Genomic DNA, 12,637 nt, shown 5'->3' on the forward strand with positions numbered 1-12,637 from the left:
GTTTCACATGTGATGGGGGAAAAAGTTAAACAATCTCGTGATTTTTTTAAACTTTTTTTTTTGGTTTGCTTGTTTTTACTTTTGTAGAAACCCGTGCCTCAGGTGAGTTCACTTTCACTGTTTATAAAAACATCAAAATTACATACAGAAAGCACATGTTTTTTTTAATACACGGAAATAAAGTAAAATACAAAATGAACAAACCCCACCCCGTCCCACACACAAGGCATTCATGAAGCCACTAAATAATAAAATAATGCATGTGTCTGGTTTATAAACATATTTTACACGTGCCCGTACCGGTTTGAATACAGTCTTCGTGTTGCTGTAATTTCTCTGTTTGTTCACTGCCAAAAAGATGGCATTCATGGCAATACGCCCTCCTTTAAAGCGCTGGAGGAGGGGGGCTGGGAGGGAGGCACAGATCGCCTTGTGAATATGGACAGCAGATCGGGTTATCCTAACAGAAAGTTCAGCATAGCCTACACATGTTTTACAATCTCACATTTCTGGTGTGTCGCCCGTTTCACCTTTACCAGAGGAGGTCCAAACAAGGTCAGATGGGCCAGACATTCAAGTGAGAGTTGCCCTTTGTCGAGGAGGTGGGGGCGGGGGGGGGGGGGGGGGGGGGGGGGATAGAGAAAGGGAGGGGAGGGAGATGGCTCACGTCACGTCATCCGTGAAGACATACTCATGCACGACACTGCCGAGGCATTTCCAAATTGGACAGGAAACAGAGGAGGGAAAAACACTTCGATTATTGTCTCTCTCTTTTTTGTTTGTTTGTTTGTTGTTTGTCAAAGAATTCCCGCTCTGTCCTTACACAGAGAAATTGGTTTGGAAATATAACGAGGCCAGCCTCTATATAGGTTCAAACTGAAATAATAATAATAACATAACAATAATAATAAAACAGATCAAAACAACTGCAGAATGGTTCGCCTTGTTTGACAAAGTATTAACCGACCCAGCTGCATCCTCCTCCTCCTGCTCCTCGAGGTGTCCCGCCGGCCTCCTCAGCCGTGTGGCTGCAGACAGAAGGCGGTGGGTATAGCCTTGCTATCCACCCCATCCGCCAATTTTTTTTTTTTTGTATTTTTTAAATCTTTTTCTGTTTGTTTGTTTGTCTGTTTGTTTTGTTTTTGTTTTTTGGCGTCAAAAACCACGTCTGGGTAGGCTATAACGTCACAGTCCCCTTTTATTTTTCTCATAAATAGCCTATATTTAATAGTCATGTTCGTTGTCCTTCGTTTTAAAAACATAAATAACGTCCACGGATAATTTTTTTCTCACTTTGTCCTTGGATTATTTTTTTTCCCGCACACTTTATAAGCGTTAAAGTTCAGTGTCTCTCAGTCGCAAGTTCCGTAGTGCGTCCGCGCCTCGTGTCCTGTAACGTCTCTCTGGGGGAAGGGGAGGTGAGGGAAGTGGAGTGGAGTGGAAGGGGGAGAGGGAGGAGGGGTCACAGTCCCAACGCGGCCGTGTGCTTTTTGGCCTTCAGTCTTAGGTCGGCGATGCTGGAGTTTTTGCTGGTGTTCTTGGCGGCGGCGGCGGCGGCCACGACGGAGGCGGCGGAGGCTGACTCTGCCGCGAGCGTCGCCAGGGGGAGGCCGAACGGCGGCGCTGGGAACATCATGTAGGGCGCGTGCGCCGCCAGGTGAGAGTGCAGGTGGTGTTGCGCGTGCGCCACGGCGCTGTCCAGCTGTAGCTGCGCCTGCACCTGAAAGGAGAAGGGCGGCACGTTGCAATGACTATCCTACAGGACGGGACGCACGGATGGGGAGAGAAGGGGGAGAACATGCGTTAACTTTGTCTGTAGGCTCATTTTCACTGGTGTGACTGCAGATTTAGTTTCGATTAGGCTGCTTTAAAAAAAAGAAGAAAGAAAGAAAATGCATGGCTGCTCAGTGCAACAGTGAGCAATAATCACTGGCCGTGTCGTTTAGCTCCTGGGGTTTTAGTGGCTACACTGCAACTCTTGTGAGTCAAAGATCAAATTTGTGTTTTTATTTTGCTGGACATCGACTGCATGAAATGCAATCTAAAGCCAAACTTATGTGGCCTTTGGGAAATAAAGTTAACCAGCGGTGCTCAAACTAAAGACTAGACTTCACTGACATGACAGAAGATATAAACTCAATAACTTAACGGCTTTATCCAGATTCTCTGTATCGTGCTATAAGCTACCATATATACAGGTGTTCAAATTAGTAGCCTAAATCAAATATCAGGGATTTCCCTTCACTTATTTAAATGTTAAAATGTTTTAGTACTACTAGTAGTAGTTTTGGCCTGCTGGGCCTGTTAATATGTTTGTGTGCTGTGGTTTAATGGTTAAGAAGAAGAAAAAAGACAAATAGCTGGTTTAAAAAAATAAATAAAATAAATTTGTAAAAAATAAAAGGAATTTTCCAATTAGGCTGTACAGACTCCTCTGTGTTGGCACAGTGTTTTTGTCAGTGTGGTAATAAGAGTTTAGTTACCCCCTACATTGGATCTGGAGTCTCTGCATAGCACTTGGGCAGAGGCTGTGCCAAGACAGCAGTCGGGGAATTGGTCTGGTTTTAAGACTAGACGCTTCAAAGTAACTTGCCTGTTGGAATGGCATCCGTAAAGCCCCCACGTTGACATATGGCGCTACACGACAGGCTTCAAACTGATTCGCTGCTCCAATCAGGACTCCTGCGAAAACACAGATGATAGCCTAATCATGTGAGAAGAATATTCAACGACGCAAAGAGTAAAACCGCAGGGCTGAATAACGAGCAGTAAAAGCTGATTGTCTGGAGTAAACTTGCAATAACGTCCAAGATAGACACTCACTTAAAAAATATATAAACAAAAAGAAAACGCCATGCTTCTGATGGCATAATTAACTGGAAATTAAGCCACTAACTAAATAGTAACATAAAGGCTGGCTCGCGTTCGAGTGTGCAGTTGCTTTGCAGTTGAATAAAAGTAAAGTGGAATAGACATAAACATATAGTCGTTTGTGTTGTGTGGGATAAAAGTGTACCTTTATGTAATTGGTTTTCCTGCTTTCTGCATTTGGCTCTTCTGTTCTGGAACCAAACCTGTGGGGACAGAAATTAATTAGAGACCCACTGATTGGCAGCTGCTTGCGAGGCCATGTGTAATTCCTCTCAAAGTGACAACAACCGCAGAAAAACAATATCCCCGAGGAGCAGTGAAATATTAATGGCACTGCTTAACCCCAGATTTTAATTATTACGTTTAGTCTACAACAAGAGAGAGACAGTTTGGGCGGAAGCAGACAGAAGGGAAACAGTGGAGTCAAAAAAAAAAAAAGGAAAGTGTAAATCTACTAAAGGGAGATTTAAAATCATATCAGAAATGAAACGCTCTTGTTGGAAATATGCAGGACTATTGGACTATAATAAATAACCTTGTCAGCGCTGGTTTCATCTTTCTATAGATTAGTGTCCCTGAAGAGTTGAATGGTCTCTCGGATATCGAATAGCAGCAATGCTATTATGGTTTTGGACATCAGAGCAAAGCGATCTGAGAGCATCTCCCTCTTTCCCTTTCCGCCTCCCTCTCATTAAATGACCACTGAAATTAATTACCCTTATCTGCAGAAAAATCCATGTCAGAGAATCGCTTAAATGCCTCGCAGTTTTGTCTAATCACCGCCATAACACGCACTCACACACAGACACACACACAAAAAACTCGCTTCAAAGACAGCTCACTTCTCTTTTTCCTCCTGTTGAAATCGACAAGCGTCAATTTCAGAGAAACGCCTTGGAACACAGATTAAACGATTTATTACTATGATAATCTGCTTTGAATCTCTCAGACAAAGCACCGGCTGAATTAGCCTACGATGCAACGCGTCGGCGTGCAGTCCTCCTTTCACGTCAGCAGGCCTATATACACGCACGGCGAAAGCTTGATTGAAATATCATATTGATTTGGCTGTCAGCTGGCTTCATTTATTGATCACAGTTAGATGTCAATCGGAAGTCCTTTTGTGCACGCTTCAGGTATAATTTATTAGCACGATAAAAGCAGAAAAATGCACTGCAGTTATTGATTGAGGCGCAATTAAAAAAATAAAAAAAACCACATCAAAATAAATGTGTGGTCTGTGCATGCAACTGGTAAAAATTTATAATGCCCCAGCAGAGATAAAAGAGAGAGAGAACGAGACAGATAGAGAGTGAGGGTGAGCTGTTCTTGATTTGGGTAGAAAATAATACATAATTTATGCAAATCCCCCGAGCTGTGCCCCTTGTTCGGGACACAATACGCCTTATTGGTGAGATTCCAGTTGAGGCCGGTATAGAGCCCTGCAAAAAGCTGGCTTTAACTTTTTTTTCGGGGGGTGTGGTTGGTTGAGTTTGAGATGGGGGATTTTTTTTTTTTTTTTAATGGCGGTACCCGTTTTGTTATGCCCCCCACCCCAATCCAGAAGACCGCCATGTTCGTTGTGGAGACAAATACTGCGTCCTCCACGAAATCGGGCAATACGAGTGTGAAATAAGATGCTGTAAGGTTTTTGATAAAAACAGATGACAACAAAAAAAAATAACAACAAAAACAACAACTGTGTTCTATATGCCCCCCGCCCCTCCCGCGCCTTGCACAAGACCTGTCTGAGCCCCCACCAACCACCCACCGACCCCACAGACTCGGCGAAGCCCTTACTGGGTTTCTGCGCAGATGGCCTGTCCCCGTGAAAAACTACAGCAGCGCTGACAAACAGGGCCATGGTAACATATACACCCAGAAACCGAAGACAAATATTTGGAGGCTTTATTTGTTTCCGCCTGTTTGGACAATAAAGATTCAAAACGTGGTCTCGTGACACGAGCAGCGCCTAATTGAGATAATGAACACGGTAAATAATCCAAACGTGTTGAGGGGGGAAAAAAAAACCCTAATCACAGAGAATAATTGGGAGAGGAAGTTGCATGCTGCTGGTGAACTCTGCCTTCCTTTCTTAAGATCTTAAGATCTCATTTAACTTATTACAACTTCCATAACACTTCTGGGGATCCACTCAACCGTCTCACAAACACAGCATTACATCAATAAATGCAGCATTAATACAAGTCAGTCGGGCCACACTTATCGTATTGCATTAAAAGAAAACAACAACCCTCAATCAAACAAAATATTATCACCCTCACACCGTTTACATGCGGGATATCAAGAAAAACAAAAATCAGGGAAGAGTGTAAAATCCTTCCTGTAAAAGGAAAGACCCGTGGAAGTTTTTCCCCCGTTTATTATTATTATTATTATTATTATTATTATTATTATTATTATTACAGCAAACATCATCTTACACTTCCATAATGCCGATAGTGGTAATTATAATTGTCATTATAATGAATTTTTAATTATGTTTTAGATCTTAATTTCATGCTTAGACTCAAAATATGGTCACTTTTTCTATCACAGATGTTATCTTATTTTTTTCCTCTATTATTATTATTTATTATTATTTATTATTATTACAGTCTCGTTTAACTGACTGTCCCTACCTGTACTCGGGCCTCCGACAGTCCCAGTCGCTGGCTAAGCTCCTCCCGCATGAAGGCGTCCGGGTAGTGGGTTTCGTCGAAGAGCCGCTCCAGCTCATTGAGCTGCTCTAATGTGAAGTTAGTCCGACTTCTCCTCTGTTTGATTTTAGTTTGTGTCTCGTCTTCAATGGGCTTCGAGTCCTCTTTTCTCTCTTTTACATCCGTGGTGCCTGTTGTGCGGACGAGAAAAGAGGGAGACGTCAACATCATGTGGCTGTACTGTGACCTCCAGCCTGCTTATTACTGGACTGCATATTTCTAAGGTGCTTAAAAGTGTTATTTTTTCTTTCTTTCTTTTTTTTAATGTGCAAAAATGCTTCACTGTCATGTTTAGGCTAGCGCATAATTCAGATTATAAACAGGTAAAAACACAAGCCACCCACCTGGGTATGCAAACGGAGATTAAAGGGCACCTAACACACACAAAAATCAGCTAGGAATTTAAATAAAGCAATTAAATAAACGCTTACAACCGCCAAAGAAAAAGAGAAAGAAAGACGTGCCCTCAAATATCACAGAGCTATCAGACCTCGGATGTTTTGTAGAGCTACATAAAGCTCTTTAATTATTAACTGCTTATAAATATGCAACGCTGTGCCCACTGTTGGATGTCTGATACACGCTTGTCGCAGTTCCGCTTTTAACCACGCTGCCCATGACGAACAGATGTCTTTTTTTCGCAAGCACCCAGCTCTAAGATATCTTGTCCAGTATGTTGTCACATTTTGTCCAGGTTTCAGAAAACACTGTGGGGAAGGCTTGCACGGGACACACGAGCCATCTGCTCCACTTTCATTAAAACGTCAAGCAAAATTTCCTCTGAAAATCGTAATCAAATGTAAATATTTCTATTTGGTTCAGCCTTTAGTGTTGGAAGTACGATTTTTTACATCACCGGTTTGTTTACCTGCTAATGTTTTGGTTATGCAATCATAAATATATACATAAAAACACTAAATTATTGAGGATAGCGGTGATAAATAATTATCCCTTCTGGTGTAAGCCTGTTATATTGGTGTGCGGGATCACACGTTAGTGACAGCAGAAATGACAGGACTCGTACTGAATCGCTCGAGTCCACCGATTTGAACGCCAGGTGTGTTTTTACGCCTTCTTTGAGTTCAAACGTCCCCCCTATAGGCCTCACAATATAGCAAGTACAGATGCCCGAGGTCATTGACAATCAATGCTCCTTAAATAAATCTGATCACTCTCAAGTAGGTTAACCTGCAACGTTACTGAAGACAAATCGAGGGCCACAACCCACATAATTACTTGTATGATCTGTATATATATATATATATATATATATATATATATATATATATATATATATATATATATATATATATATATATACATAAAAAGCACGATATCGCAAGTGCACTAATATTATAGAAATATGGATAGTTTTCCACATGCGGGCCTTACTGTTTGTCACACGTGGGCCTTTTCCTGGTGTTCTGTATTTTTTAAATTGAAACTTTTTTAATGCATAATAAAGAGATAATAAGCTATATTTTAATTAGCATTACAGTCTGAGGAGTAGCTATTTTCTTTCTTTCTTTTTTTAATAAGGCAAACAGCTACAGTTACCAAAACCAATCGATAGCCTGCACTTCCAGAAAGCACCAGTTAATAATTTCTCTTCTTACCTCGCTAACTGACTGTCACTAAATCGAGAATCGCTCCACCGGGCTGCTAAAAATCTGCAATATATCCGTGTGGATGACAGTCATGAGCTCAACTCTTTTTCGCAAATAAACATGTGGCTGCACGCTCGCTTGTCTTCTCAGGGCTCGATCACTCCTCTCTCTCTCTCTGTCTTTCTCGCCTCTAAGTCCTCTAGACATTCCTGCTCGTAAAGACTGTGTACAGAACACCGTGAAGTCCTACCGTCAATGAGTTTGGGGCTCCCGGCGTCCCTGATTCTTTCCGGGCCGAGCATGTCAGTTTCCCTGCCCGGCGAGAGCGCAACGTTCCGGTTAACGGCGGCCGGCTCCTCTCGGCTCCCCGGCTCCGCAGATAAAGACTCCCTGCTCCCTGCTCGCGTCGACCCGGTCTCCAACACCTCCCTGTAGGTTATCACTTCCTTCTTCTCCTTCACTTTCTGATCGAAAGACTTAGACACGAAAGCGGTGAGCTCTTCCATCACTCCTTCCTCTCCTCTTTAAAAAAATCACACACACCACACACACTCACTCACACACTCTCCCTTTGCTCCACGACAGCTTAAGACATCAGTGGTGCGGCTCTTTTTAAAGTCGACCCCTTGAAAATGATACAAGGTGATGCAGCCAAACTCTGGACAAAAGGTAAAAAATATATGAAGATATATCTTCTCAGCCAATTCCTCCTCCTTTGGTAGCGGAGTTGGGAACCTGCTGGTGATCCTCTATTGAAGTCACAGTATTTATACTTTGCGGCGCCTTGCCCCCTTGATCCGTGCAAATTACCTCCCCTCAGGATGCCGGGATGAGCCCCCCCCCCCCCCCACGCCCCCCACCTCCTACCCCTTCACTGATACTGGAGCGAGAGAGAGAGAGAGAGAAGCGGAGTAAAAACATTAAGCAGCACCACCGCTATTGGCCATTAATCCGAGATTGACAAGAAGGACTAATTAATTTAATTAAGCGCTCATTCGCTGCTATTGTCCTGAGTTAGTTTTTTAAACACCCGGGAGATGGTCACGGATCTCTCTCTCTCTCGCTCTCTCTCCCGTCTCTCTCGCTCTCTCTCTCTCTTTCTGCAGGGGTGTGGCTTAAAAAAAAATCAGAAAATGACAAGAGAGAGGGAAGCACATGGATGAGGAGTCCTTCCTCGCTATATCTCTGTGATCTGCGGAGGGGGAAAAATAATAACAAAAAAGACGCAACGCTGACACGGAGAGAGAAAGCAGTGAAAGCTGGGACCAGCTGGGATGCCGAGAGGTGCAGCACCAACTTATACACGGAGCTTCAAATCAAGTTCAAGTGAACACATTTGGCTTTAACCCACAGTTGTACATAGTTCGCTTCAGGCCTGCTCTATGTATTTATTTTATTTTATTGCGCTTTTAATTTGAAAGTGGATTTTCACGGTTTAAAAATAGTAATAATAAAATTGGATAAAAATATTGTATGGTAAAGTATTATTATTATTATTAGTATTATTATTATTATCGGATGGTTTTTTTTGGACAACTTAATCAATATTTTTTTAGACCACCCCGTTTGTGTCTCTTATCACTAATTGTTGTGTTTTGCAACGTCATCATTAGATACGCCACATCGCTTCATATTAATCCTCAGTGGGGTTTTTAAGTCATTAGGATGTTTAAGCAGCTAAACGTTTAATTATAGTGCCTCTTGCGATGCGTTGCCATTGGGCTCACTAATTAACGCTTTCAACTCGTTTTTTTCTCCCCCTCCAGCTGAAACGATTATTTGCAAAAAATAAAAAAATAAACAATGGTTCACTTGCGTGTTCAGGTAGGTATATAGCGAGTGCAGCGAAGAGATGGCAATTAAGCCAGAAGAGGAGGGGACGTGTAGCCAAGAAACAGGATACAGCGGGATTTAGAAAAAAAAAAGTCGAAATGAATTTGATGTAAAATTAAGCACGTTTATTGATAATCTATAAAAAGCCTCATTTCCACACAAGGCCTCTTTACAGTTCTCCTCATTAAATATTAATGAAGTTTCAGCTTAAACCTTAGGCATTAATTACTATTATTTCTACTGCATCGGAAAGCGGAAGGATTCCTCCTGTAGCGTTGAGTTGCCTCCTGTGTCTATTTGCACTGAAACTGCCCCATTTAATGCTCTCTTATCTGCCATTTCTGTGCACATTAGCAATGTATCAGTCGATATAATGTTGTCCTTTCTTCTGTTTTTAAATGTCAGGAAGCAGTTATTCACTTAATGTTGTTTGGATCCTCTGCCTGGCCTTGTTTGTGAAAAAGATTAATATCTGAGAAGATGATCTCATGCAAATAATCACTGACACACATCCACTCGTTTATTTGGGCGCATTGTGAGTGAGTATTTTGTCAGATTAAAACGAAATATAAGTAGCTCGTGCTGTTGGCATACATACACTTGCAATACATTTGTAGTCATCATTTTTCATCGACTGGATGCTATTTTAAAAACTGCACAGAAAATACACCATAAAGAGAGAAAAAATACGAATGAAGCTTACTGTATATGTTAGTCCCTCATTAAAATACTACATTAAATTAATCTCCATTTAGAAATGCTCGTTCTAAAGAGCTTTTACCATCCCTCAAATCGTCATAATAGTCATGCTATTATGGAATTGTAATTGTCTAACTTTATCTCGTTTAATTAAGGCGATTCAAGCGACTTTGTTTATGTAGTAGTGTTATACAAAAATACTTTAAAACTGTTTAACACAATACCTAACGTTGCAGCAACAACAACAACGACAAATTATGTATGCCGAATTATTAAATAAGTGTTCGTTTTAGGTAAATGAAACATAATAGAGGCAAAATCCGTAAAGCTATGGTAAAAAAAAAAAAAAGGGTCCTTCGATCGATTGCTCTGTGTTTGATTCTAGTTCCTTGATCGATGCTTTCCGGTTTGACAAGCAGAGTCTCCCAAACAGTGCATGGCTGTTGTTGAGAGGCAGTGCCATTTAAAGGTGAGAAGCGGGACTCTCCTTTTAATTTTTATTGGGATACACTTATTTTTAATATAAGACATACTAGTAGATGTGATACGTTTACTATTGCACATCCGGGACCTTTATTTAGAACAAGAACCGCGGTCCCAAGCTGGTTAAGTTAGCACCGTTAGCTTACTAGCTAGCCTCTGCACAAAAACAAACATTTATTAGCTGCTTGCGGCAACGGTACTTTACCTTTTAGCTGTCGGTGGTGATTTAATAAGTTAAATACTACTGTATGCAGGTGGCTGTGTTTTAATAGGGTTATGGTGCAGTGGTCAGAGTAGTAAAAACGTTGTGTTTTATACACGTGAAGAAGTAAATAAATAGGTCGGTTCCCACTGATATTCCAGCAAACTGTCTCGAAGGGTTGTCTGAGAGATGTCAGAAGGAGCAACCCCACTCTTGTGTATGTTTTGCCAGCTGACTGACCGCCAGCATGGGTAGGCGCTCGTCCGACAGTGATGATGACAGCCGAAGCAGGAGAAAGAAGAAACAGCGTCGCCGCTCTTCTTCCTCTTCTTCTTCTTCGTCCTCTTCCTCTGGCAGCAGAGTGAGAAGTAGCCGCAGTCGGAGGTCCAGTCACCGCCGGAGCCGCTCTCGCTCCAGAGACAGGAGGTTAGGCTTCATCGTGAAATTTTCCTTCTTACATGTGTGCAGAGTGCGGCTCTCTGTTCGGCTGGAGTGTGCTTAACCAACGACTGTTTTGCATTTAAAGCTTCTGAAAGGTTAAAAGCCAGATGCATTCAGAAATTGAGCATTTCATTGGAGGGGCTGATCACAAGACCCAAGTTTCACAGTTTCAGTGTTGATATATACAGAGTGTCTCATTAAAATGTGACACATTTTAAATACAAGTATTTTGGTTTGTACAAAATATATTTATTGCATAACTAAAATTCAGGAGGTCATTCAGGATTCTCAGTTTAGAAGATTTCATCATGTACATTAAAATACACAGCATTTCAAATGCACACAAATGACCATGCACTTGTAAACTAGTAATAAAACGTGTGCAATCACGCCCTGTATTTTGGCCAATATATTTGAATATAAGGTATAAACCTATACTGTTTTAGAGTTATTGAAAAGGTGAATGTATTCCACAGACTTCACACGAAGGAGCTGCTGGTTGCTTCGTTATGACTAACTCTGCAACACGTGCTGTAGACTGGCTGGATTCAACCCTAGTATATCTTTTTCCTGGATTAAAGTTGTATGTATTGTCTATGGGACAACAATTGCACTGATGCTGACGTGTCTCTGGGGGATCACTTTTGGCCACTATTACCAGTTGACATGCTGCTTGGGTTCCACTTGGATTTTAGTGGTATTATGCTTCCCAGCAGTCAGTCTTTTCTTGAAAAACTCGATAAAGCAGAGGCTGAAAACACTGATGTATACTTCTTGTATATTTCTTGTGCTCTGTAGTTAAGTTAACACATTCTTCTGTATACATATATTATCTGTATAGCTTGGATAGCTTTAAAAAAAACAACAACACATAAACATTGTATGCAGATTTTTTTTTCCACTCACACATTTTGACTTATTGTAGTTGGAAAAGAGCAGGTTTTCATAACTGTGACTCTTTTGTATTCAAGCATTTCAGTAAAACATGAAAGTACGACAGCCACTGGACATACATGGTACCGGCACCCTGAAACAGGAGCAGCTAAACTAATTATATATATTTTCTCGAATTTGATCGTTTATATCTTTGGTTGTCATCCCATCAAAATGTGTCTAGAATCATGAGAATTTCAGGAATTTGCATTTCAGACAGCCAAGTAGAGGAATGTATTTGCATACCAGCTGATACATGAAAAAATGGTGGACATTATTTTGTTTTGACTTCAAAATGTTCTCTAGTTTTTGTGGCAAAATAGAGAACGTCATGATATCGGATTATATCATATTCAGACCCTTTTCCTCAACAGACAGAAGCTTAGGTAATGAAGCTAGATAGAACAACAGATTAAGAGATGTTTGTCTGGCCAGCATGCTAGCTTTCTAAACGTTTCACATTAAATGTTCTGATTTTAAAAGTACAGATGTTTAGCATAGGCTTTTTACAACATAGCTCATTTAAGAGTATACCTATTTTCTAGTAAATGAGTTATGAAGTTCCTAGATTGGAAAGTTATGTCTTCGGTAATGATTCCGTTTGGACAGCGAAGCATTTCTCCCAGTAAATGCCAGAATCAGGACACTTTAAAAGGACCAAGAAATAAAATCTAACAAGAAAATTTTGAATCAATGTGCACTGGTAATAATTTGTCCAGGAAAGGATGTCAGTAAGAATTTAAACAAGCACTTTTGCGCCTGTAAAAATAGGTTTGGAAGGCAAACAGCATTGCAGAGAGGTTAGTTTCTTATTCTTCAATAGAAATCTAGGATAGATGTTTGTATTT

General features: G+C 41.0%; 2 protein-coding genes across 4 annotated transcripts in view; one reads left to right on the top strand and one right to left on the bottom strand.

Annotated features, from left to right (window-relative positions):
- Positions 1–1,322: 1,322 nt before the first annotated feature.
- Positions 1,323–8,037, bottom strand: shox2 (shox homeobox 2). 2 transcript variants are annotated; one of them, XM_084951368.1, is made up of 5 exons: positions 7,449–8,037; positions 5,514–5,722; positions 3,017–3,074; positions 2,594–2,682; positions 1,323–1,720 (listed from the first exon to the last, which is right to left on the bottom strand). In XM_084951368.1, the coding sequence occupies exons 1-5, from the start codon at positions 7,702–7,704 to the stop codon at positions 1,463–1,465; spliced, it is 870 nt and encodes a 289-aa protein (XP_084807494.1). In that variant the 5' UTR covers positions 7,705–8,037; the 3' UTR covers positions 1,323–1,462. The 2 variants fall into 2 exon arrangements, with proteins under 2 accessions (XP_084807494.1, XP_084807492.1); XM_084951366.1 differs by having other exon boundaries at positions 1,323–1,756.
- A 338-nt stretch (positions 8,038–8,375) lies between these two features.
- The window catches only part of rsrc1 (arginine/serine-rich coiled-coil 1), a 124,118-nt gene continuing 119,856 nt past the window's right edge, over positions 8,376–12,637 (top strand). Inside the window, exons 1-2 of one of the 2 annotated variants that reach the window (XM_084951365.1) lie at positions 8,376–8,482; positions 10,647–10,841. In XM_084951365.1, coding sequence (XP_084807491.1) covers positions 10,663–10,841 — 179 coding nt within the window. In that variant the 5' untranslated portion in view covers positions 8,376–8,482; positions 10,647–10,662. Of the gene's footprint in view, positions 8,483–10,091; positions 10,200–10,646; positions 10,842–12,637 lie in introns of those variants that run through there. The other variant, XM_084951364.1, reaches the window with a different exon arrangement.

Source organism: Perissodus microlepis, chromosome 14 (genome assembly GCF_051167445.1).
Source record: "Perissodus microlepis isolate ML-2025 ecotype Zambia chromosome 14, ASM5116744v1, whole genome shotgun sequence".
Classification (NCBI taxonomy): domain Eukaryota; kingdom Metazoa; phylum Chordata; class Actinopteri; order Cichliformes; family Cichlidae; genus Perissodus; species Perissodus microlepis.